Raw genomic sequence first — 23,810 nt, 5'->3', positions numbered from 1 at the left:
TGGACAGAAGCCATTCTAAAAGCCATTAGGTGCTTCTCAATTCTTACACAGTGTGTAAGTTGTGACTATGACATAACTTTCCTCCATGACTCTAGGGCCTCAAGATAACTATCATTGAGGGGCGTAGGAATTACAATGAACCTGGGTGACTCTGGGCCTGATGCTCAATGGCATCGCTTGGGCCCTCTGGCTGCTGTGCATTTTGAGCTCTTTTCAGCTGTTCTGCCTCTTCTCTGGACAGGGAATCATGAGAGTGTGTTCTAGGTCCTTCCCCATCACCTATTCACCTTTTTGCTCTAGGCAGGTCATCTACTCTGACCCTTTGATTTTTTTTTTAATCTGAGAAGTGAGGAGGATAAAAGTTATGTTGCCTACTCTTAGAATTTTCAGGAACAGGCCGGGCGCGGTGGCTCAAGCCTGTAATCCCAGCACTTTGGGAGGCCGAGGCGGGTGGATCACGAGGTCAGGAGATCGAGACCATACTGGCTAACACAGTGAAACCCCGTCTCTACTAAAAATACAAAAACTTAGCCGGGCGAGGTGGCAGGCGCCTGTAGTCCCAGCTACTCGGGAGGCTGAGGCAGGAGAATGGCGTAAACCCAGGAGGCGGAGCTTGCAGTCAGCTGAGATCCGGCCACTGCACTCCAGCCCGGGCGACAGAGCGAGACTCCGTCTCAAAAAAAAAAAAAAAAAAAAAAAAAAAAAAAAAAAAAAAAAAAAAAAGAATTTTCAGGAACAAATGAGATTAAGAAGATAAAGTGTTTAAATTGGCTGGGCGTGGTGGCTCACGCCTGTTATCCCAAAACTTTGGGAAGCCGAGGCAGGGGGATCACCTGAAGTCAGGAGTTCGAGACTAGCTTCCTCAACGTGGCAAAATCCCGTCCTTACTAATAATACAAAAATTAGCCAGGCATGTTGGCACATGCCTGTAATCCTAGCTACTCGAGAGGCTGAGGCACAAGAATCGCTTGAACCCGGGAGCCAGAGGTTTGCAGTGAGCCAGGATCGTGCCACTGCACTCCAGTCTGGACGACTGAGATTCCGTTTCAAAAAAAAAAAAGATAAAGTGTTTAAATCATCATTCAAGTATTCAAGTGAGAGGTATCACAATCACTGTGTAAGATAAAATTCATTTTATTGATAGAAAATAAAATATTAACAAAAGTAATATATCATCAAATAGTTAATATCATCATAATGGCTAATGTTTATTTAGCGTTTACTATGTGCCAGGCATAGTACTAAACACCTTACATTGGTTAACCTGCTTTCATCTTTACAGCAATCCTAGAGTTATCATCTAGTACTCCAGACAACAAAAACGGAGACATAAAGTGATAAGGCAATCTGCTTCTGGTTTTACAGATACACACAGAACTACGATTTCTCTTTCCCAATTCTCACAGCTGATTTCAAGAGCTTGTGAAAGGTCTATCACATTTCTAATAACATTTCTCCCTTCTAAATCCCATATTAATTAGAAGGGCAGCGCCTATCTCTCCTAACCTCTGCTCCAACCTTCTGTTCCAAAGCTTTCACAAGCAACATCAGCACTTCCCAACTGGGTGATTTTGCCCCCAGGGGACAGTTCTCAATGTTGACAGATCATCTGGTTGTCACAACTGGGCTGTAAGCTCCTTTCTGGATAGAATTCCTTGATATGAAAAATCATCTCAATAGGTCAAAAATGTTAAACAGCTGATTTCTCCATATATTGAGTATTACTCCGTGTGTGTGCGTGTGTGTGTGTGTGTGCGTGTGCGTGCGCGTGTGCGTGTGGAGAGAGACAGAAAGGAATGAAAACTGAACCTCACAGGACTTCACATTCAAGATCTTATTTAAACATCATAGGAACCTGTGAGAGCTATGAGCATCGCCAAAGGGTCAGAATTCTCCTACCTATTCTCAATTCTCCTAGGAGGAGAATCGCTCCTGGTAGGCAAGGGAGCCATTATTTAAGGCAAATCTGGCTTACACCATCTACTATTTTAGATAAAACATTTAAGTTATGGTTTCATAATCATTTTATGTATTACCTTATACTCCCACTGGTCTTAAAACAAATCCAAATATGTTAAATCATATAAACAATAAAGGGGTTTTTTTTTCCTTAAACGGAAGAAGTTTACCAGGAAATATTTTATTTAAAAGCTTTAATCTATATAGGGACTCCAACCTACAAATCACTTAGGAATCCTATTGCTGTAATTTTGACAAAATGGAAGCATACAGGGAAAAGCCCTATTGAAGTTCCTCTCTTCCCTGCAATTCTATGTCGACCATCACCCTCCAATTACAGCCTTACTTTACAAATGTACCCTCCTTCACTATCTTGCAGCTATGGATATTGATGAAGGAAAGTGTAGACTTAATCACAGCTTTCCAATGTAAAACTATCATCTGCTTTAAAGAAAAGAAAAAAAAAAAAACTGGCCAGAGATAACGAGCTAAAAGCAGACATTTGTGCTTTTATTTACCAAAGTCTTTGGTGTTCTAAGTCTATATTGGCTGGTGCAAAGAAAATTTCAGTTAAGCTGTTTAGACAGTGAGTTTATAACTTGATCAGGAGGTTGTACCAAACTTTCAATGCACTATTTGTAGAAAAATATATATACATTTTGTTCTAGTAGAGAACAGTAGTACCCAACTCAAGGTTCATAAATAGATGTCCCAATAATATATCTGTTTCCCTACACAGATTCTTAATACCTAGCCCAGCAATACAAACTCTTTATAAGACCTCCAGGGCCCCATGATCTGTCTCCTGGACCTTACTTTGTCCTTTGAACACACTAGGCTCCTCCTTGCACTAAGGTCTTTACAGTCACTCCCCATCTGCCTGGATACTCTGAACTCAATTTTTTTCATAGCTGGACCCTTCGCATTCTTCGGCCCAAGTGTTGTATCTCACTCAGCAACACCTTCCTTGACATTTGACAAACGAAGGCGAGTCCTATCCTCTTCCTTCATATTCTCTTTCACTCTCATATTACATTGTGCTGTTTTAAGATCTTTGCAGCATTTATCACTCTCCAAAGTCACACCGTTCAGTGACTTGTTGCCCACAGCCATGTCTTGCTGTACTTCTCCTTTCTCCACAACATCCCAACTAGAATATAAATTCTGTGGCAACAGGAATCTGGATCTGGCTTATTGGAGGTAGTGGTCATGTGTTAAATGTTAAAAGTATAACACAGTAGTCATGTGTTAAATGAAAAGTATTATTACTTTTAAATGAAATGTTATTTAAATTTGTTTTAAAAGATAAATATAGATATTAGAGGAGTTTGCATCAACCTAAAATCACTGTAGGTTAAAGGTTTAAATGACTTTTTTTAGTGACAAACAATGGCATTTTATTTTTCTCTCCCTCCTTTATAAGCATCTTAAAAAGGTTTAAGTATATGTTTCCTTATATATTTGTCTTAACACACAAAAAAAAAACTAAGAAAGAAAAAGTCTGGCCGGGCGCGGTGGCTCAAGCCTGTAATCCCAGCACTTTGGGAGGCCGAGACGGGCGGATCACGAGGTCAGGAGATCGAGACCATCCTGGCTAACACGGTGAAACCCCGTCTCTACTAAAAAAATACAAAAAAAAAAAAACTAGCCGGGCGAGGTGGCGGGCGCCTGTAGTCCCAGCTACTCCGGAGGCTGAGGCAGGAGAATGGCGTGAACCCGGGAGGCGGAGCTTGCAGTGAGCTGAGATCCGGCCACTGCACTCCAGCCTGGGCGACAGAGTGAGACTCCGTCTCAAAAAAAAAAAAAAAAAAAAAAAAAGAAAGAAAAAGTCCTTGGTTTAGTAGATTTGTTATACTTTGTGTACTTTTAGCTTAAAAGTAATAGACTGTGTGCTATTTTTTAACCTGAAGATATAAGTACTTAGTATATCTTAAAGTCAGATTTAATAACTGTAGTGATTATAAATAACTGCCACAGTACTATGTTGACTTTTGCAAACCTATTACTAATTGTGCAGTGAATTTAAAACTTTTGTGAGAGAACAAAGCTAAATTGTAATGTCTTTTGTAGTGAGGCACTGAACTTCATTTAGTTTTAAACTGATTCTGGATTCCACATTTTTAACAGATATTAACCAAAAGATAAGTTTAAATAAAACTGTCTGAACTTCACGATTAAAAAGTGAAATTACAAGAATGAGTAAAGATAAATTTGGGGGCAATTTGTAAAATGCCATGTTAAAAACAAAGGATTACTTACAAGGTATTGAATACACTTTAGCTCCCTTAACTTGGTTTTCTCCTTCACTCGAAATTTTAACAATCTGTTGGTGTTTCAAGTTTTAGAACAATCCTTCTTCACAAAAGTCAATTTAAAAAAATGTTTTTAAAGGTCAGGCAGGCTAGCCTCCTTAACCTCTATCACCCCAGTCCCTTGTAGCAAATCTTCTCCGTAACTTCCAACCAGCCTCTTAACAGATCTCAAGGCCACTCTGGCTGGCCTCCCTCCAAGCATTTTTCCACCATGCAGCCTCATTGATTTTTAACAATGTAAATGTCTTCCTATAGCAGCTTAAAAATAACTCAGTGATTCCTGCAGTTCATAGAATAAAAACCAAGACTCTGAACAAGGTTTAGGAAGCCTTGTCTTAGCCAGTCTCCATCACTTAGCCAGGTGCACTTATTTTTATCATGCCTGTAATTCCAGCACTTTGGGAGGCCAAGGTGGGTGGAGAGCTTGAGCCCAGGATTCTGAGACCAGCCTGGGCAACTTGAGGAAACCCTGTCTCTAAAACAAATACAAAAATTAGCTGGATGTGATGGCATGTGCCAGTAATCCCAGCTACTAGTGATGCTGAAGTGGGAGAATCACCCAAGCCCAGGAGGCAGAGGCTGCAGTGAGCCAAGATCGCATCACTGCACTCCAGCCTGGATAAGAGAGTGAGACCCTGTCTCCAAAATAAATAATAATAGCTAAAAATAAGTGCATGTAAAAACTGGTAAAATCCAAATAACACATATAGTTAACAGTATTGTGCAAAAGTTAACTTCCTGGTTTTGATAATGTACTGTGATTATGTAATATGTTAATATTAGGAAAACTGAATGAAAGCTACACGGGAAATTCTTGTACAATTTTCGTAATGTCTTTTAAGCGTAAAAATTATTTCAAAATAGAAAAACTAAATCACTCCCTCAGAAAAGCTGTGTATTACTTTTCAGAACAGATGAGCCACTTGGCTGCCTATTTTCTTCCCTTATACTTGTTACTGTTAGAAAATGTAAATTTTAAAAATTAATGTGAAATATTTGGCTATGCAACTAGAGTTTAAGCTTTTCAGGGGCAGGGATCATACTGTTTTCTCTCCACATTTTATCCTCAGTAGTTAACTCAATGCTTGGCACAGGAAACGTGTCCAATAAACATTTATAAACGAAAGACATGAATGAACCCATCAGTCAATGTCCTTTGAAATTATAAATGTATGTAAATATACATACTTTCATTTTTAAAAGATTCTGCTCAAATTGTGAAGTTAATGGGATAATATATGCCAACAGAGATCTAAACATAGATGCTTCTAATTTGGAAATGATACAAGCTAGTGAGAAAAAAAGGCATGATAGCAACTAATAACATTTAGTGAATATTTAATCCTATTATTCAAAATGCTTTACAGTTATTTCCTTAGTCCTTATGATAACTATATCAAGTATGTGCTATATTTATCTTCATTTTACAGATGAGAGACACACAGAGATTTGTACCCTGCCCGTGGTCAGAGTAATTATGCAGCAGAGGCAGGATTTGAACGCAAGCACTCTACTATAGGGTCCACATTCTTTATGCATTACTTATGCATTACTTACTGCCTGGAGAGAAAGTCTGAGAAGATTGCTTGAGAGCATCCTAAACACTAGCTATGAATTCTGAAGATAGATTACAGGCTGGTATAGGTCCACACTGTTTAAAATTTTTATATTCCAACCACTTCACACAGAGCTTTCCATATAGCAGAGACACACACACACACACACACACACACATATTCACACATACGTTTGGTGAAGAAATAAGTGAAGCTAAAGCAAACTGAAGAAAAAATAAAATATTAATTACAGGTTAAAGAACTGGTTCTAAAGGGGCATCTCCATCCAATCACAGGACTTTTACCTTTAATTCTTCACTTCAAAATAGAGGCTGGCTTGGAGTTTCTGAATTAACAAGAAACACATCTATGTGGGCAGGAGGGGATGGGGCTCCCAAGTAAGTCAAGGTTACTTGAAATGGGTCAGGTACAGCTGGGTGTGCTGGCTCAAGACTATAATCCCAGCACTTTGAGAAGCTGAGGCTGGCAGAACACTTGAGTTCAGGAGTTCGAGACCAGCCTGGGCAAGATGGTAAAACCCATCTCTACAAAAAAATACAAAAATTAGCCAAGAAGGCCGGGCACGGTGGCTCACGCCTATAATCCCAGCACTTTGGGAGGCTGAGGCGGGTGGATCACCTGAAGTCAGGAGTTCGAGACCAGACTGGCCAACATGGAGAAACTCGGTCTCTACTAAATATATATATGTATATGTGTGTGTGTGTGTGTATGTATATATGTATATACATACACACACATATACACATATATGTATACACACACACACACATATATATACATATAAACTAGCTAGGTGTGGTGGTGGGCACCTGTAATCCCAGCTACTTTGGAGGCTGAAGCAGGAGAATTGCTTGAACCCAGGAGATGGAGGTTGCAGTGAGCCGACACGGTACCACTGCACCCCAGCCTCAGTGACAGAGTGAGACTCCATCTCAAAAAAAAAAAAAAAGATTAGCCAAGCATGGTGGTGCGTGCCTATAGTCCCAGCTACTAAGGAAGCTGAGGTGAGAGGATGACTTGAGCCCAGGAAGTGGAGGCTGCAGTGAGCAGAGATTGTGCCACTGCACTAATCCAGCCTGGGCAGTAGAGCCAGACCCTGTCTCAAAAAAGAAAGGGAAAAGAAAAAAGCAATAGATCAGGTACGCAGTAACTGAATGAGAGGAAAATGAAAGAAGTTAAGAATGTTAAGGGGAAAAAAACCAGGAGATCACACAACAGTAGACTCAAAGACCACCAGACTATTACAAAGAATAAGAATTAGTTCACAAATACTTTTGATATTGTTCCATCCTTAGAGTTTAGGGCCTATTCCCAAATAGAGATAACAAACAGGTCATACTTTGGAATTGTTTTAAAAAGCAAGTCCTGCCGGGCGCGGTGGCTCACGCCTGTAATCCCAGCACTTTGGGAGGCCGAGGCGGGTGGATCACAAGGTCAGGAGATCGAGACCACGGTGAAACCCCGTCTCTACTAAAAATACAAAAAATTAGCCGGGCGCGGTTGTGGGCGCCTGTAGTCCCAGCTACTCGGGAGGCTGAGGCAGGAGAATGGCGTGAACCCGGGAGGCGGAGCTTGCAGTGAGCCGAGATCGCGCCACTGCACTCCAGCCTGGGCGACAGAGCGAGACTCTGTCTCAAAAAAAAAAAAAAAAAAAAAAGCAAGTCCTACTACACTCAATAAAAAATGCTTTGAAGTGTACACATGTGTTGATTTTGTGACATATTCTTAATCTTACTAGGTAGCTACAGCTCTGCTGGGAGCAATTAATTCAAAATGCCACAGAAACTCCACAATGAGGCTACAGGATCGGTAAAATAGCTGGAATACTTTCCTTGCTGCAGGCAGCTGGGTGTTGCTAATTTAGCTACTTTAAAGTGAGGGGAGGAAGGAAGAAGGAGTAATTTTGCTACACCTCTATTAATTTAGAAGGCACTGATAAACATGGTTACATGTTTATCATGTAAACATACAGGTTACTTTCAGGTTACATATACTAAAGGGACTCTAACCAAAGAATTTGGATAAGCAGAAATTGCTTTTTGTTTTGGTTTAGGTATGTTTGTTTGTTTTGAGACAGGGTCTCTCCCTGTCACACAGGCTGCAGTGCAGTGATGTCATCCTAGGTCGCTACAGCCTTAAACTGGGCTCCAGCAGTCCTCTCTCTTCAACCTCCCAAGTAGCTAGGACTACAAGTATGTGCCACTACAACCGGCTATTTTTTTCCCTTGTTTTAACAACTTTAGTGAGATATAATTCAAATACCATACAGTTTTCCCATTTAAAGCATACAATTCAATGGTATTTAGTATATTATGTTTATACTCAGTACCATCACCCTAATCTAACTTAAGAACATTTTGGGGGCCGGGCATGGTGGCTCATGCCTCTAATCCCAGCACTTTGGGAGGCTGAGGTGGGCAGATCAACTGAGGTTGCGAGTTCGAGACCAGCCTGACCAATATGGAGAAACCCCATCTCTACTAAAAATACAGAAAAAATAGCCAGGCATGGTGGCACATGCCTGTAATCCCAGCTACTAGGGAGGCTGAGGCAGGAGAATCGTTTGAACCCAGGAGGCGGAAGTTGCGGTGAGCCGAGATCACACCATTGCACTCCAGCCTGAGACTGTCTCAAAAAAAATTTTTTTTTAATTTTTTTCCTGCAAGATAATTCCTGGTCACATCAATGGCCACTCACTCTCTTTCTCAACAAGCTCACCCCCTACCTTCAGCTTTCTGAAGAGGCACTGTATTACTGTGTTTACCTACGGTAAATTTCTATAGTTCCTTCCTGTGAACCGCTCAATAAAATGTATATAAGAGGCAACCGTACAAACAGCGGAAACACCTTCTACTATCCATTCTACCCAAGCCAAATTAATTTTAAATGTGTAATTCTAAGAAGCTTTTTTTAAACCACTTGACTAAAGCAGATATGCTTTATATTTCCCCTCTTGATCTTCAATTTAATGCCCGGAAGCAAGGGTTTATAAGAACTCCTACATATAGGACTTTGCAGAGAAGCAAGCTGGAGACTTTAACTTGCTACAAGAAAACCTGGCTTATCCACTATCCAAATTTTGATAATCTCTAGGTCAAATTAAAAAAAAACAAAAACAAACAAAAAAAAAACCACTTTAGCACAGTGCTTCACACATGTGCTCAATAAAACCGTTTGCTAAATCTTGTTGAATAATGATATAATAACAGCTAACATTCATGAAACACCTACCTTGTGGTATCTACTGATGTATGAGTTTTATTTATCTACTGATGTATGAGTTTATTCAGTAAATCCTCGCAAAACCCAGGAGTACTATGTCATGACCATCACCTTCATCAACATTTTAAAAATAGGAAAACTGAATCAAAGAGCACGATTGATCAAAATGACAAAGATGGGAAACTGAGGCTGAGCATGATTTACCAAATGACAGCCAGACTTCAAAACCAGACTATGGCTTCAGAGTTCACACTCTAAACCATCACTCTGTGCTGCCCATCAGGAAATACTTAAGGTAACAAATGATTACCTTGCAACACAGATGTCAGTCTCTGCTCTAATGTCAAAGAAATAAAGAAACTCCATGGGCTACAGTGATATAATACCAAAGGGGGTAGAGGAGGGACTCACTGCTTCCATAAAGGACAGATATATTGCGAGTATATAGTGACTACAGCAAGGCTCTTTAACAATAAGGAAGGAGAATGAGGAAGTATTCACAATCTGAAGTGGAACAATGACAAAAAGCAACAAGTAAATGGATGAACTAAACCATCTGAGGAATTAAATTATCAACGGTGTGTCTCTATAATTTAAAAAAAGTTTTATTTCTGAGATCACGTAAACACTCAGGTCTAATTATAATGACCACAGCGTAAACTCAGGTCTAGAATGTAAGAGTATGCTACAAATGATTTCGTTAGAGTGAAACTGGTCTGACAAAGAAGATGCTAACAGCCGGTTCTTGGGCTGTATTTAGCTTTTCTTTTCTAAAGACTGGTAAATTGCAAACTAACAGAAGCTATTATGAAAACTCCTCCAGAAGAAAAACATTCACCTGAGGATTACATTACTATAATCCACATGAATCTTTAATTTGCATGCATGTTATAGTTGAATAGTTCTCGAAGCACTACCTAAACCACAAAACTGGTTGGCCAGCTCTGAAGAGGAGCTACTCGTGCTGCTCGAACAGAAGTAGCATATGCCTCTCCCTGAGATCACAGGTCTACTGTCCAGACATGCATTCAAGAAACAACAAGCAAAATCATCTGAGCCATTCAAGACACCAGAATGAACAGAAATCAGATACAAACACACGTCTAGCTTTTTAAAATAATAGTGGATAGATATATAGGGCATTTTAAACTGGCAATGGCAAAGACTATAATTTTCTGCTGAGGGATATTATCACAATTTTCCAACCTAGGTTTGAACCAAGGCTCATAAGAGCTCTCCTCCTTAATGCAACATCACACCCAGTACTTTGCTAGGACATTCTATACAGCAGATTATAACCCTGACTCCCAGGCTTTTTGGAGTTAATCATTTCCAAAGAGAGTGAGTTGGGCACATTAGATTAACCTGGCAAACTACAGTGGCTTCTTTCCATTCCCACCCCCATAGAGTCTTCTTTTTCAAAGGAGGACAAACATTTGAAAAAATTATTTCAGAGTTCCAAAATGGCTCTGACAAGCTACTGTTAATAACTCTTGATCCTTTGGATTAGTACAAAACACAGTTAGGTAAAAGGGAAAACAAAGAAGGGCAGATGTGCTAATGAAGACATAAGGAAATATATCAGTACTTCTGGTAGTATTTTATTGCCTGGGTAGGCAATAAAAGCCTGAAAAATATTATCTTTATATGATAGTGAATAAATCAAATTTTTCTTTAGTGTTACTTATAACTTTATCTTTGAGTGTTTGAAGAAAAGGTAATGACAGTATTTGATAAGTTATAATCTGGATCCTATTTTACCAATTGTTTTTAAACATTTTTAGTGACTGAAATATCTCCAACTCTACCATGTGCTTTCACAAACCACAAATATCCTCTGGTAGACTGCAAATGGATATTCCTTTTTCTTTTAAAATGTACCTTAAAAGATATGGTTAAATTTTCCTCTTTCGTCAATAACTTTCAGAATACACATGCTATTCAAGAGTGCCAAATGAATCTGTGAAAAGGAAAATATACTACATGGAGGCTGATTAGACAAGGACAAAGCTAATCAAAATTGATTTGGCAAAGTTGAAGCCTGTTTCCTCTTTTTAGCTATAATGGGAAGGGTGAGAGGGAGTAGATTCTTTTTCAAGTGACATCTTAAGGTTGAAAGCTCATATCACAAAACATATAGCATGATAAATATCTTAACTAAAAATTGCTAACAAGGGCCTTTGTGATTTCTTTTGCAAGACTACACAGCGTAAGAAGTGTGATGAAGAAGAGGAAGACGGAGGAGAAAACCAGTAAGATGACGGTTATCTGCATAAAAGATTGTTTTTTCAAACATAATTTTAAAAGTCTTCCTTTCTCAACTCCACATCTGTCTGCCACTTTTCACCAGAGAATTAAGCAAAGGCAGCACTGCTCAGTAGAAGAACGTTTTTGCTTATCTGGAAAGGTAACTTCATGGACATACAATAATTATATCTAGTAACTTTAAGAAACCCTGTAGCTATGATCTGACATTAGAGTAGGCTCCCAGGGTCTAAATGGACTTCTGCCAAAAATTAACAATGGTGAAACAACTTACTTTTGCACTGTAGCCAAACAAAAATAATAAAACCATAGTCTCAATTTCTCTTTAATAAACTAAATTTAGATTTCACCTTTAAAATAAGCTTTGATATAAAAGGCTTTAAAACAACAAGAACATCTTACATTTGGGTCTTTTCCCAGTTAATTATTTGCTGGCATTAGAATCGAAATTCCTTGGCTTCACCTTAAATTGACACTCCCAAGTGCTAATTAGGAAACTATATACATTATTAACCAGAGAATGTTGTGCTTAAAACATGCATGTTACATATGTATCTTATTATTAATGTTATTCCTTTCACTTTTCAAAATACCTCTGTAGAAAATAGAGCTCCTATTTCAAGCAATTGGTGGCTCGTGAGGGATTTCTTGTCAAAATGCAATTAATAGGAAGGGGCCAAGATGACACAGGATCCTTGTGTTGGAAACATCCTTAACATGAATCAAATTTAATCTCACTGAAATAGTCAGTGGAGAGAAACGTTAATGACTGCAGATGTTACACATTTTGCTGATACTAGGGGATTCCCAAAGAGAATGGCCAACTCACGTATGAACTAAACCACTACCGGGGAACCCCACACGTCAGGGAGTACAAGGCCGAGACATGCCTTTCTCCAGTACTTTCTCTTCCAAAAAGCCGCGGGACAGATGGGAAAATAAATGCATGTAAACAAGGTAGACCTAATGATTTCCTAATTAGGAAGGAGACGTGATCTTCTCATTAATTGTCAAGCTAACTGACCACAATAGCAGTTTCATAAATTGAGTTCATTAATCCAAACTTTGGTGTCTCTAGTCCACAGAATTCTCCTCATACTTCCAGACCCTTCATCCAGCCACAAAGTTGTCAGTTCTGCTTGATTTGTTTGAATACTGTACTCGACGACAGCTGTCGGAAACAGTACATTAGAACAGCTGCTATGACAGCTACAAGGGGCTTGGAAGTTTAATTAGGCTCAATGTGACATTGTGCATTTTTCTAAACAAGGAACGATCCACAAAAATAAAGAAATTTTGAGTGAGTCTGAACAATGTTTACTTATTGGCACCACCAACTGGTTAACCTGTTTGAGTTATATTCTTGGTCTCATAATATCTTTGCTACCAGGCTGATAAGAGGTATAAAAAAAAATAAACAAACAGGAGGAGCAGTTAGATGCACAAGAAAAGGGGTATTAAAAGGGAGAGGAAATGGTGAGGAAGTCACGTCAATAATCTCTTTCAAAGGCTGGCTGGTAGCCAAGGAGGATCCCACAGTGTCTCAGGATTTACTTCCAAAGGAAATGTATTCAGAGGCCCCGAGCCTGGTGCCAACAGCAAACAAAACCACTCATTATGGTCACAGCCCCCTAGAGAAGGGGAGAATGGCTTACTCTCAGCATCCGTGCGGAGGAAGAAAGTGAGGAGCAGCAGCAGCAGCCGGGCTACGTGCACCATCCTGCAGCTTGGCAGCAGCGCGCACGAGCAGCTTGGAATCACTGCCTCCGGAGCCGCAGCGAGTCTGTCCGATCTGAAATTTCAGCTGGAACACTTTCAGAGCCTGAAAGGGGGGAGGCAGAGAAAAGAAAAGGAAGAAAACACAAAGATGTTTAGATTTCTTACTCCTCCCCCCCGATTCCATCACAATCACCATGACAGACACAATCCATTGACAATACACAATAAATTGTAATGGTCGTGCTTTGTATTAGGAAGGAAATAACTTGGTTTGTAAAATGTAGGAGTCTTAGGATATCTGGGTTTGTGTTATGTGGGAGCTCTCGCAATCCCAATTTTAGGCCCAATCACCTTGAATTTCATTCTTTGCTTATGCCACCTTTTGGGCAAAGAACCTGAAAAAGAACTGACACTTCTTATGAAACATTACGTAAATACATCAGTGGAAAGAAGCACACCAATGCTATGAGAAAGATTTAAGAGAAGTTCCTCCGTGCAGGATAAAAGTCTATTACTGACACAATAATGGAAGCTGCTTTCTTGGCATCAGGTGAAATGACAGGGCTAATTCAACTTCTCCAGGTAAACAGTAGAGGTTAGAATTTTTTACACCAGCATATTTGGCTTCTTCCCTGAAGACACATCAACGTTCAAATCTAGTTTGGCATCAATAAGTCAAAACAATAGTTAGAATGAGCCTCTTTCATTTAACAGGATTTTTATATGTCTCCTGGGCAATGGTTTAATTTCCTCAATCTTCTCCATAAAATCAAGAAGCCATAAACTATTTTTAGAGCACCTACTGTGTGCAAGGCATCAAGAGTGACAGCACAAGGAGTCTCAAGGTAGAAAGATGAGTCAGGTTCTATTATTTTTGTTTCCAGATTAGTAGGGAAAATAAAGCAAGTATACCAGATGACTAGTATAATTTAATAAGTGATTAGTTCCAGGAAGGAAAACCAGATAATGCTGTAAAAGATAGGATCAAGACTGACATCATGGAAATAGTGTCTCAAACTAGGCCTTGAAATTTAAGCAGGATTTTAACAAGATGACGAAAAGGCATTCCAGGAATTCTATGCAAAGGCAGGGCAGTGGGAAAGGACCTTTGGAAAACGTGAGTTTCCTGGTTTGGTTGGAACAGGGCCTCCCAAAGGTCAGCATGCATCGGGTCCCCTGGAAGGCTTCTTAGAACAGATGGGTGAGTACCACCGTCACAGTTTGTGGGTCACTAGGTCTGTGGTGGGGATCCAATAATTCAACAATTTGCTTTTTTTTGTTGTTGAGACAGTCTCACTCTGTCACCCAGGTTGTAGTGCAGTGGTACAATCACAGCTCACTGCAAACACTGCTTCCCAGGTTCAAGTGATTCTCCTGTCTCAGCCTCCCAAGTAGCTGGAATTACAGGTGCCCACCACCATGCCTGGCTAATTTTTGTACTTTTAGTAGAGACAAGGTTTCACCATGTTGGCCAGGCTGGTCTCAAACTCCTGGCCTCAAGTGATCTGCCTGCCTCAGCCTCCCAAAGTGCTAGGATCACAGGGATGAGCCACCACTCCTGGCCTCCCAAAGTGCTAGAATTACAGGCCTGAGTCACACATTTGCATAAATTTGCACTTCTACATGTTCCTGGGAGATGCTAATGTTGCTAGTCCAGAGACCACACTTTGAGAACTTTCTGGTTGAAGTCATAGGAAACTATCTTCTATTAGGAAAACCAGAAGATGAAAGAAAATGGTTCAGAGTCAGGCACGGTGGCTCACGCCTGTAATTCCAGCACTTTGGGAAGCCGAGGCAGGAGGATCACCTGAGGCCAGGAGTTCAAGACCAGCCTGGCCAACGTGGTGAAACTCCATCTCTACTAAAAATACAAAAAAAAATTAGCCAGGCTTGGTGGTGTACACCTGTAATCCCAGCAACTCGGGATGCTGAGGCAGGAGAATCACTTGAACCCAGGAGATGGAGGTTTTGGTGAGCCAAGGTCCTGCCACTGCATTCCAGCCTGGGTGACAAGTGAGACTTCTTCTCAAAAAAAAAAAAAAAAAAAGGATTCAGACTTTTTAAAAAAAAAAAAAAGTGGGTCACAGAGAGCCTTGGATGGTGATCTAAGTCAAATGGCCTTTACTCGGCAAACTACAAAAAGAGCTATTTAATGTTTCAGAGCAGAGGAACAACATGGAACTAGGCTTTGGAAAGATTAACTGACAACTGGACCACGGATGATTTAGAGAATGCTATTAGGCCACAGCAAGAGTTCCAGGTGAGAAGTGATACAAGATTTAAGAGTAATGGTGGTCCTGGTAGGAATTAAGAAGGAAGCCAGTGACTGACTGGCTCCAAGCAATCATTTGAAGTATGATTCTTCACGTGTTAAATAATTGTACCTATAGAACCCTCAATGAATCTAGCATAGACTCTTATACAGAGTACACTCTTAATGAAAAATTTAAAAAGAGAGAGTAGATCACATCCTATTGCATCCTCTATCACTGCAGAAAAAATTTGAAAATGACTATCAGCATTCATTTGCAAAATGAAACTGCATACCTTTAATTTTTTTATACTGAAATATTTGAAACATATACAAAATTTTTGACAGGAAATACTAGAGATATCCAGAAATAACCTAATCCACTAAAATAACTTGTACTTTAAAAATAACTGTAATACAGATACCATGGTATGTCTTTTCTGAAACTGAGCTTCAGCGTGAGAACAAAAAATTTTTTAAAGGTATTATCTTTTGTATTACTATTCATTAGCAGTTTGAATGCAGGAAAGATAAAACTAAAAAGAAAGAGAGGAATCTTCTATTATTAGCCTCTTTAAAAAAAAAAAAAAAATGGGTGACAGGTGACATGAAGAAGCAAGTTGTACATTGGAAAATTTCTTGAATCCAGAAGTTGGCCAGCTGTTCCAAATCAGCTATTGTTATCAATTTCCTCTGAAAAACAACTTCTCAAGCAGTTCACAGCTATCAAATGTTAAAAATCTCAAAAGTTCCTAGGAAAAGTGCTAAAGGAATCAGCTCTCCCCTCCCCATCCCCCTCCTCCCGCTTTCACTGCTCCCATCCTCATGCCAGCATTTCAAATGACAGCAGAGTCCAGAAGACATCAGTCCTGTCGGACTCAATTTGTGTCTGTGCAAGCGTATCAGAGCCAACTGCTACATAATGACTCCGTGTGATCACAGAGATGGAGACCTATGAATGCTCGCTCAGGGAAGAAGTGATTTGGCTTTTCCTCCTACTCAGCTGAAGTGCATAAGAAGAGCAAATTTTTTCAAATGAACCTTCAACTGTTACTCCTGGACTTGCTACAGTGACAGGATCTAGCACTCTAGAAACGAAAGCAGCTATAAACATACATATTTATACTTAAATGGGTTGTGCCCAAAGGAGATCAGAGGTGTGAAGATAAAATCTATTCTAAATGTTCATTCCAGCTAATCTCCATTCCTTATCTTGTTTATGACACAGCAACATTGCCAAAAGGGAATGCTGGCTGCCTATCAGTCAGGTGGAATTTAAATTTAGGTACAAAAATTGAAAATGGATTCTTAAGAAAATAATTAAACCAAAAATAAAGAGGATAAAAGAATATTATAAGTAGCTTCCATTAATCTATAGTAAGGGTTGCTAAGTACTCTGGAAAAAAAAAAAAAAAAGAGCAAGGAGATTCAGTGATATGCAAAGTACCATGTTTTACCTAACTTACATCACACATTATTCAGTATTTGTCCAAAAGCCTCAGTAGAAGCCAACCCTTTGATTTTCATATATTTTGCTCCTTCTTTCTTGAGATGGAGTCTCATTCTCTGTCATGCAGGCTGGAGTACAATGGCACAATCTCAGCTCACTGCTACCTCCACCTCCTCGGCTCAAGCAATTCTCCTGCCTCAGCCTCCTGAGTAGCTGGGATTACAGGCATGCACCGCCACGCCTGGCTAATTTTTGTATTTTTAGTAGAGGCAGGGTTTCACCATGTTGGTCAGGCTGGTCTTGAACTCCTGACCTCGTGATCCACCCACCTAGGCCTCCCAAAGTGCTGGGATTATAGATGTGAGCCACTGCACCCGGCTCTCTGTCTTTCATCAGCAGGGACATGCAGATAGAACTCAACCATCTATATGAATTTAAAATAAAATTTCAAAAAATTTAAAACTCTCTGGTTTCTTATTTCTCATACCACAAAGATCTTATGAAACAATAATTTTGCAGATTTCCAATTAACTGAATATTTGCTTTTGTATGTATGTACGTGGGTGGTTGGAGAAACTAACAGTTCAGAGGGCAATACGATGCATGTAATATAATTTGAAACGAACAACAAAGAGTGCACTTGCCTAAAAGCCTTAACAAATCACGGTTTCAAGCATTCACATAAGCTGACACCTATCCAACTCTTTTTCTTCAACTTACCATTGTAACACTTTTCTGTAATAAGTATATTCATATTCAAACCAATATGAATGTTAAAGGATTTGTACTATTTTTTTCAGCTTTCTATACTGTTGATATTTGTTTCTAAATACTGTATTAAAATTTTCTTTAAAAAAAAGACAAACTGGGGCCTAGTCTCTCAGAAAAGTTTTATATGGGAAATGTAGAAAATTAGCCAACATCTTGCCATACCAGAAGCAAGGAAGTTTTCAGAACTACTAGGCTATATTAAAAAAAAAAAAAAAAAATCCAAGATGATGAGGTACCTATCAGCTAAACGGAAAATCTGAATGACAAAAAGAATAATAACTGCAAAGAACTACAACAAATTACATTATAATCTATGAGTTCATAATTTTAAAAATTTCACTGGTTACTCTAGGAGAAAGTTAGAGAACCAAATCATTTCTCTGAAAACGGGAACAGAAAAGGAAAGAATTAACCAAAACAAACAAACAAACAAAACTGCTGTCACTTAAAATTAGGTATCATTATTTATTTCTGAACATTTTTCATTTTTCTATCATAACAAACCCATCCTCTCAAGTCTAGACATCTCAGAAGCAATAATATCATAATGATATTTAACCTGAACATACATGCATAAAATATATGCATTAAGTTGGGAGATGGTATGGGAAGGATGATGTCCCCAAATCACTTCTTTTTATCTACCTCCCAAACCAGGCCTCTGTAAATCAACTGAATGTGGCTTCTAATTATTTATGAGAAGGATCCATTTGTACAAACGATGTGCTGGTAGGAATCTCCAATTTGTAAAACAGACAAAAGCAGGGCTGCTCTGGCTGAAGTGTGAAGAAGAGTAGGGGTCTGGAGCCTACAGCACACCTGGCAGAGGTTTCAGGGGGCACCCCAGGAATTCTCTAGGCCCTTAGTGTCCAGCTACAACACAAGTACCTGAAAAGAGAAGAGAACCCAAAAGCAAATTTTCAACATTTCACTGACTTGTGGATTTTCCAAGAGAAGGGAGCCATCTAAATATTTTAATGTGATATAAAACAACAATCGTCCAGTGCTGATGGATATAACTTTCTGTAGGATAGAAATCTTTTTATCTGCATTGACTAATAAGTGACCACTTTAAACACAGCTAGTGCAACTGAGGAAGTAAAGTTTTTATTTTATTAAAGTTCAATTTAAATTTAAACAGCCACATGTGGCGAGTGGCTACCCCACTGGACAGCACAGACTACAACTACACGTTTACAGCACTGAACAGAAAAAAGTCAGTATTTTTTCAGAGGTATAGGGTATAGACTGAAACAATGAGGTGAGAATTTCTTAGTTCTTGTAGTCCTTGGCTTTCCGATAATCAGACACTAAAGATTCACTGTGTTATGTGAGGATACCCATTTAACCTTTGGATCACTCACTCACTGATACAGTTTGGCTGTGTCCCCACCCAAATCTCGTCTTGAGTTCTCATGTGTTGTGGGAGGGACCCAGTGGGAGATAACTGAATCATAGGGGCAGGTCTTTCCTGTGCTGTTCTCATGATAGTGAATAAGTCTCACAAGATCTGATTATTATGCACAAGCTCTTTTCTCTTGTCTGCTGCCATGTGAGACATGATTTTCACCTTCCGCCATGATTGTGAGGCATCCCCAGCCATGTGGAAAAGGTCCATTAAACCTTTTTTTCTTCCCAGTGTCTTTATCAGCAGTGTCAAAGCAGACTACTACACTAACCCATCCGTGTCCCTTATCCTGCCAAATAAAAAAAGGATTTCATTTTTTTTTTAAACTACTTCATAGAGTGTAAAGGGAAGATCAGTCTACGACCATACTACCCTGAACACGCCCAATCTCATCTGATCAAGAATGCAAAGGGAAGATCAATAAGTGGTTGACTATAAAACTGGAAAATATCCAAATAGAAATAGTGTTAATGAATGTTCCTTTAATATCAAAGGAAAGATTACGTTAAAGACGGGGTGTCATACTTTATTGTATTTCTCCTTACTGAACAGGAACTTCTGGCAGCAAAGGATTGCCACGTTCTATAGACATAAAAGACAAGCATACGTCTAAGCAGCCTCATGAAATAATTTGTATAGTTGTATAGTTTTAATGAAATGGCCGCATTCGATTAATATTAGTGAGGGATATGGAAAACACATTCTTAAATACATGCAGGGCACCAAAAGCCTGAATGTAAATTATGGAAAATATTACTGAGAAAAGGGGCAATTGAAGAAGGTTATTGAATTTAATAAAACTATGAAAAACCACCACAAACCAGACACCTCTGAATAAAACAGTCAAACCTAAAAATATAAGAAATTATTTGTAAGAAACTCATAACACCTCAAAATTATACTCCACAAAATTGGCATATCAAATCAAAAACTCCAAATTTTTCTGTTTTGCCCTAAACATGTTTTTATGACAATCAGGAAAAAAAACAAGAGGTAGTTTAAGAGCTATTGCATATAAATACAAAGTGATAATTCAATCATGTAATTTTTGGCTTAGACTATGACTTAATATGAAGACTCCAGGTGACTATCAGCACACAATGATTCTTTGAAGAAATCAACTGAATTTTAAGACTACCTGAAGAGTAAAACAACTCCTATCAATATAGACACTTAAAAGATCCCTTATATGCCTAACTCTGACAGAGAAAAAAAGTCAATAGCTATTATTCTGAGCTTTCTATAGTTTATGATTCACTTTCCAAGTTATTATTGATGCATCTCTGTAAGACTTCAAGTGGCTTTACATTGGAAGCACATATAAATATTAGTTATTTTCAAGGATGGCAAAATGACATTATTAACCTTCATTGTTTCTTTCTCCTTTGGGAAGGAAAAAAAGAGGCATGCCGTGAGAAATGAACAAATAGAAAGGAAAAAAACCTCATCTCCCTTTGTATCTATTTGTTCCCCTGCAAACAGAACTGTAATTCTGATTTGCAAAGAAGGATAGCTTTAGAAAAAGAATCTAAAGTTTCTTTCAGTCATTACTGCATTCATAGCTTCTATCTAGTTTTATGTGATGCCAGTAGAAACTGGCAATGAGACGATTAAAATACAAGTCTATTCAGCATGCTGCTGGAACTCTAGTATTTGTTCCTTTCACCCAAAAAGACACTGTAAAAGTGAGAAACTGATCTTTCTCGCAAAGTGTAGACAGATATGCAACCTAGTCACTTTCCACTGAAACTCAGGCATTTCTTTTTTTTTTTTTTTTTTTGAGACAAAGTCTCACTCTGTTGCCTAAGTTGAAGTGCAGTGGCATGATCTTGGCTCACTGCAACCTCCACTTCTTGAGTTCAAGCAATTCTCCTGCCTCAGCCTCCTGAGTCGCTGGGACTACAGGCACACGTCACCATGCCCAGCTAATTGTTGTATTTTTTGTAGAGACAGGGTTTCACTATACTGGCCAAGCTGGTCTTGAACTCCTGACATCGTGATCCGCCCATCTCAGTCTCCCAAAAGTGCTGGGATTACAGGTGTGAGCCACTGCGCCTGGCCGGGTATTTCTTTTTTATGTTAAATAATGTATTAGGATATTTTGTTCAATCAATCAAAAGAAGTAATTAATATGGCCTTGATTAAAAGGTTTAGACAAGACGTTTTCATGCCAGGAGTATCATCATAAGCCTAATTTATCACGAAGCGATTATGCACCTGTTACAAAATCTCATATTATTCCCTATATTTCACTTTTAATAACCTACATTCATCAAGCTCTAAAGACATTAGTTATGACCAATAAACTAATATGTAAGTATAGCCTTAAAATTTCCTTGATGACACACTGCACACATTACAATAGGATCTTATCCTAAATAATAATGTATAATTTGTTGTTTTATTTTAAATTGACTTACAAAACTGTATGTATTTATTATACACAACACGATGCTTTGAAGTATATATAGTATACATTGTGGAATGACTAAATTTAGCTAATTGACATATGCATTACCTCATACAGTTATTTTTATAATGAGAACATTTTACATGATCTGTGTTGGCATTTTTCAAGAATACATGGATATGAAACTATCATTTCTACATCAATGTAACTGATCTTGTCATTATCTTAAAAATCAAAGCAGGGTTTTTTAATGAATATAAAATATTTTTGTTTAAAATACATCTTTTTAAATGTTATGGGTAATAGGTTTTATTTATTATTCTATCTATTTTATTTGTTTTAGCCCTATCAATACATAGTATGGAAAAGTCTGGCAATACATATTTTACTTCTTTACTATGAAAAGCAATTTTAAAAATTCACTTTGAGGAGAATTTACCACCCTCTAAAGGGAATAATCTACATTGATCTTTTTTCCTTAAGATTAGTTTAAGAATAAAGTGAGGACCTTTTAATTGTTTTTAAATAGTTCATTACAATGGCTCAAAGAAAACTAATTTAGCCTCCTCACAGGTGTAATATTTATCTGTAGCTCCACCCTCAGGGTGATCAAACCTCTGGGCCAGCTGCGAAAGTGACTTTGCCCTCTCCCCACAGGGAATGCCCAGACACTTTTTGTTGTCACAGCACAAGGAGGGTAACCCATGGCACCTAAGGGTAGAGGCCAGGGATGCTGCCAAATACCCTATAACACACAGAACAGCTAGCTGCTCCCCAACAAAAAATTATCCCATGCAGAATGTCAGGAGTGCTGAGGGTGGGAAACCCTGTCCTAGAACAGCTCATTGGTATGGAGGGAAAATTCCAAAAAAAAAAAAAGGAACTTTTAAGAGATATCTAATACATTGCTTTCTAAACCCACCAATTTTAGGTGTTTCCAGTACAGTTTTCGTACATCAACTCAAAACAGATTTGAATTTCTGGGCATGGGAATATGGATGACACCCAAATTTCCCTTTTTGTCCTAAGTTAGAACCAAAGTTGGCTTGCCTTAAAAGTTTAGTTCACAGGCTTAGGCAGCATAAATATTGTCACCAATTAAAAGAATGAAGCTGTTAAATGGAACAGACATTGCACTGATGCCTGTCAGTGAGTAGATATGGCTCCCATGTCTCATGATGGGAGCTTAGCTCTTCTCTAAGGGAACAGTCTCAGGAAAGAAATATTCAGTTTCGAGGATTGTCTTCTCATATCACTGCTAGCAACAGAGATTGATAGTGGAATGGTGAAAGGCCGTCACAAATGGCTAAGGAAAGTGGAATTAGAGAATATTCTCTTCATACATCTCTCACCTTATACACAAATCGACTGAAGATAAATCAAAGAGTTACATCTATGACCTGAAATCATAACAATTCTAGAAGATAACATCAGAAAAACCCTTCTAGACATTGGTTTAGGCAAAGACTTCATGACCAAGAACCCAACAGCAAACGCAACAAAAACAAAGATTAAATGGATAGGACTTAATTAAAGTAAAAATCTTCTGCACAGCAAAAAATAATAATAATATCAGCAGAGTTAACAGACAACCCACAGAGTGGGAGAAAATCTTCACAATCCATACATCGACACAGGACTAACATCCAGAATCTACAAAGAACTCAAACTCAAATCAGCAAGAAAAAAACAATCACATTCAAAAGTGGGCTACGGATATGAACAGACAATTCTCAAAAAGAGATATACAAATGGCCAACAATCATATGGAAAAATGCTCACAAAATGCTCCCTGATCACTAACAATCAGAGAAATGCAAATCAAAACCACAATGCAATACCACCTTGCTCCTGCAAGAATGGTCATAATCAAAAAAATAAAATAAAAAATAGATGTTGGTGTAGATGTGGTGAAAAGGGAACACTTCTACACTGTTGGTGAGAATGTAAACTAGTAAAATCGCTATGGAAAACGGTGTGGAGATTCCTTAAAGAACTAAAAGTAGATCTACCATTTGATCCAGCAATCCCACTACTAGGCAACTACCTAGAAGAAAAGAAGTCATTATAGGAAAAGATACATGCACATGCATGTATACAGCAGCACAATTCACAACTGCAAAAATATGGAACCAGCCCAAATGCCCATCAATCAAAGAGTGGATAAAGAAAATGTGGTGTATTTATACCATGGAATACGACTAAGCCACAAAAAGGAATGAAATAATGGCATTTGCAGCAACCTAGATGGAATTGGAGACTATTATCTAAGTGAAGTAGCTCAGGAATGGAAAACCAAACATTGCATAGTTCTCCCTCATAAGCAGGAGCTAAGCTATGAGGATGCAAAGGCATAAGAATGACAAAATGGCCTTTGGGGACTCAAGGGAAAGGCTGGCAGCAGCGTGAGGGATAAAAGATTACACATTGGGTACAGTGTGCACTGCTTGGGCGATGGGTACACCA

General features: G+C 38.7%; 1 protein-coding gene across 1 annotated transcript in view; it reads right to left on the bottom strand.

Moving 5' to 3' along the window:
- Positions 1-23,810, bottom strand: part of PTPRD (protein tyrosine phosphatase, receptor type D) — a 550,091-nt gene that overhangs the window by 410,414 nt on the left and 115,867 nt on the right. Inside the window, exon 2 of the mRNA XM_025359514.1 lies at positions 12,991-13,157. Coding sequence (XP_025215299.1) covers positions 12,991-13,054 — 64 coding nt within the window. The 5' untranslated portion in view covers positions 13,055-13,157. The remainder of the gene's footprint in view (positions 1-12,990; positions 13,158-23,810) is intronic.

This window comes from Theropithecus gelada, chromosome 15, assembly GCF_003255815.1.
Source record: "Theropithecus gelada isolate Dixy chromosome 15, Tgel_1.0, whole genome shotgun sequence".
Lineage (NCBI taxonomy): Eukaryota > Metazoa > Chordata > Mammalia > Primates > Cercopithecidae > Theropithecus > Theropithecus gelada.
Note: the sequence above shows the minus strand (reverse complement) of the source record. Positions and strands in the feature narration are given on the sequence as shown.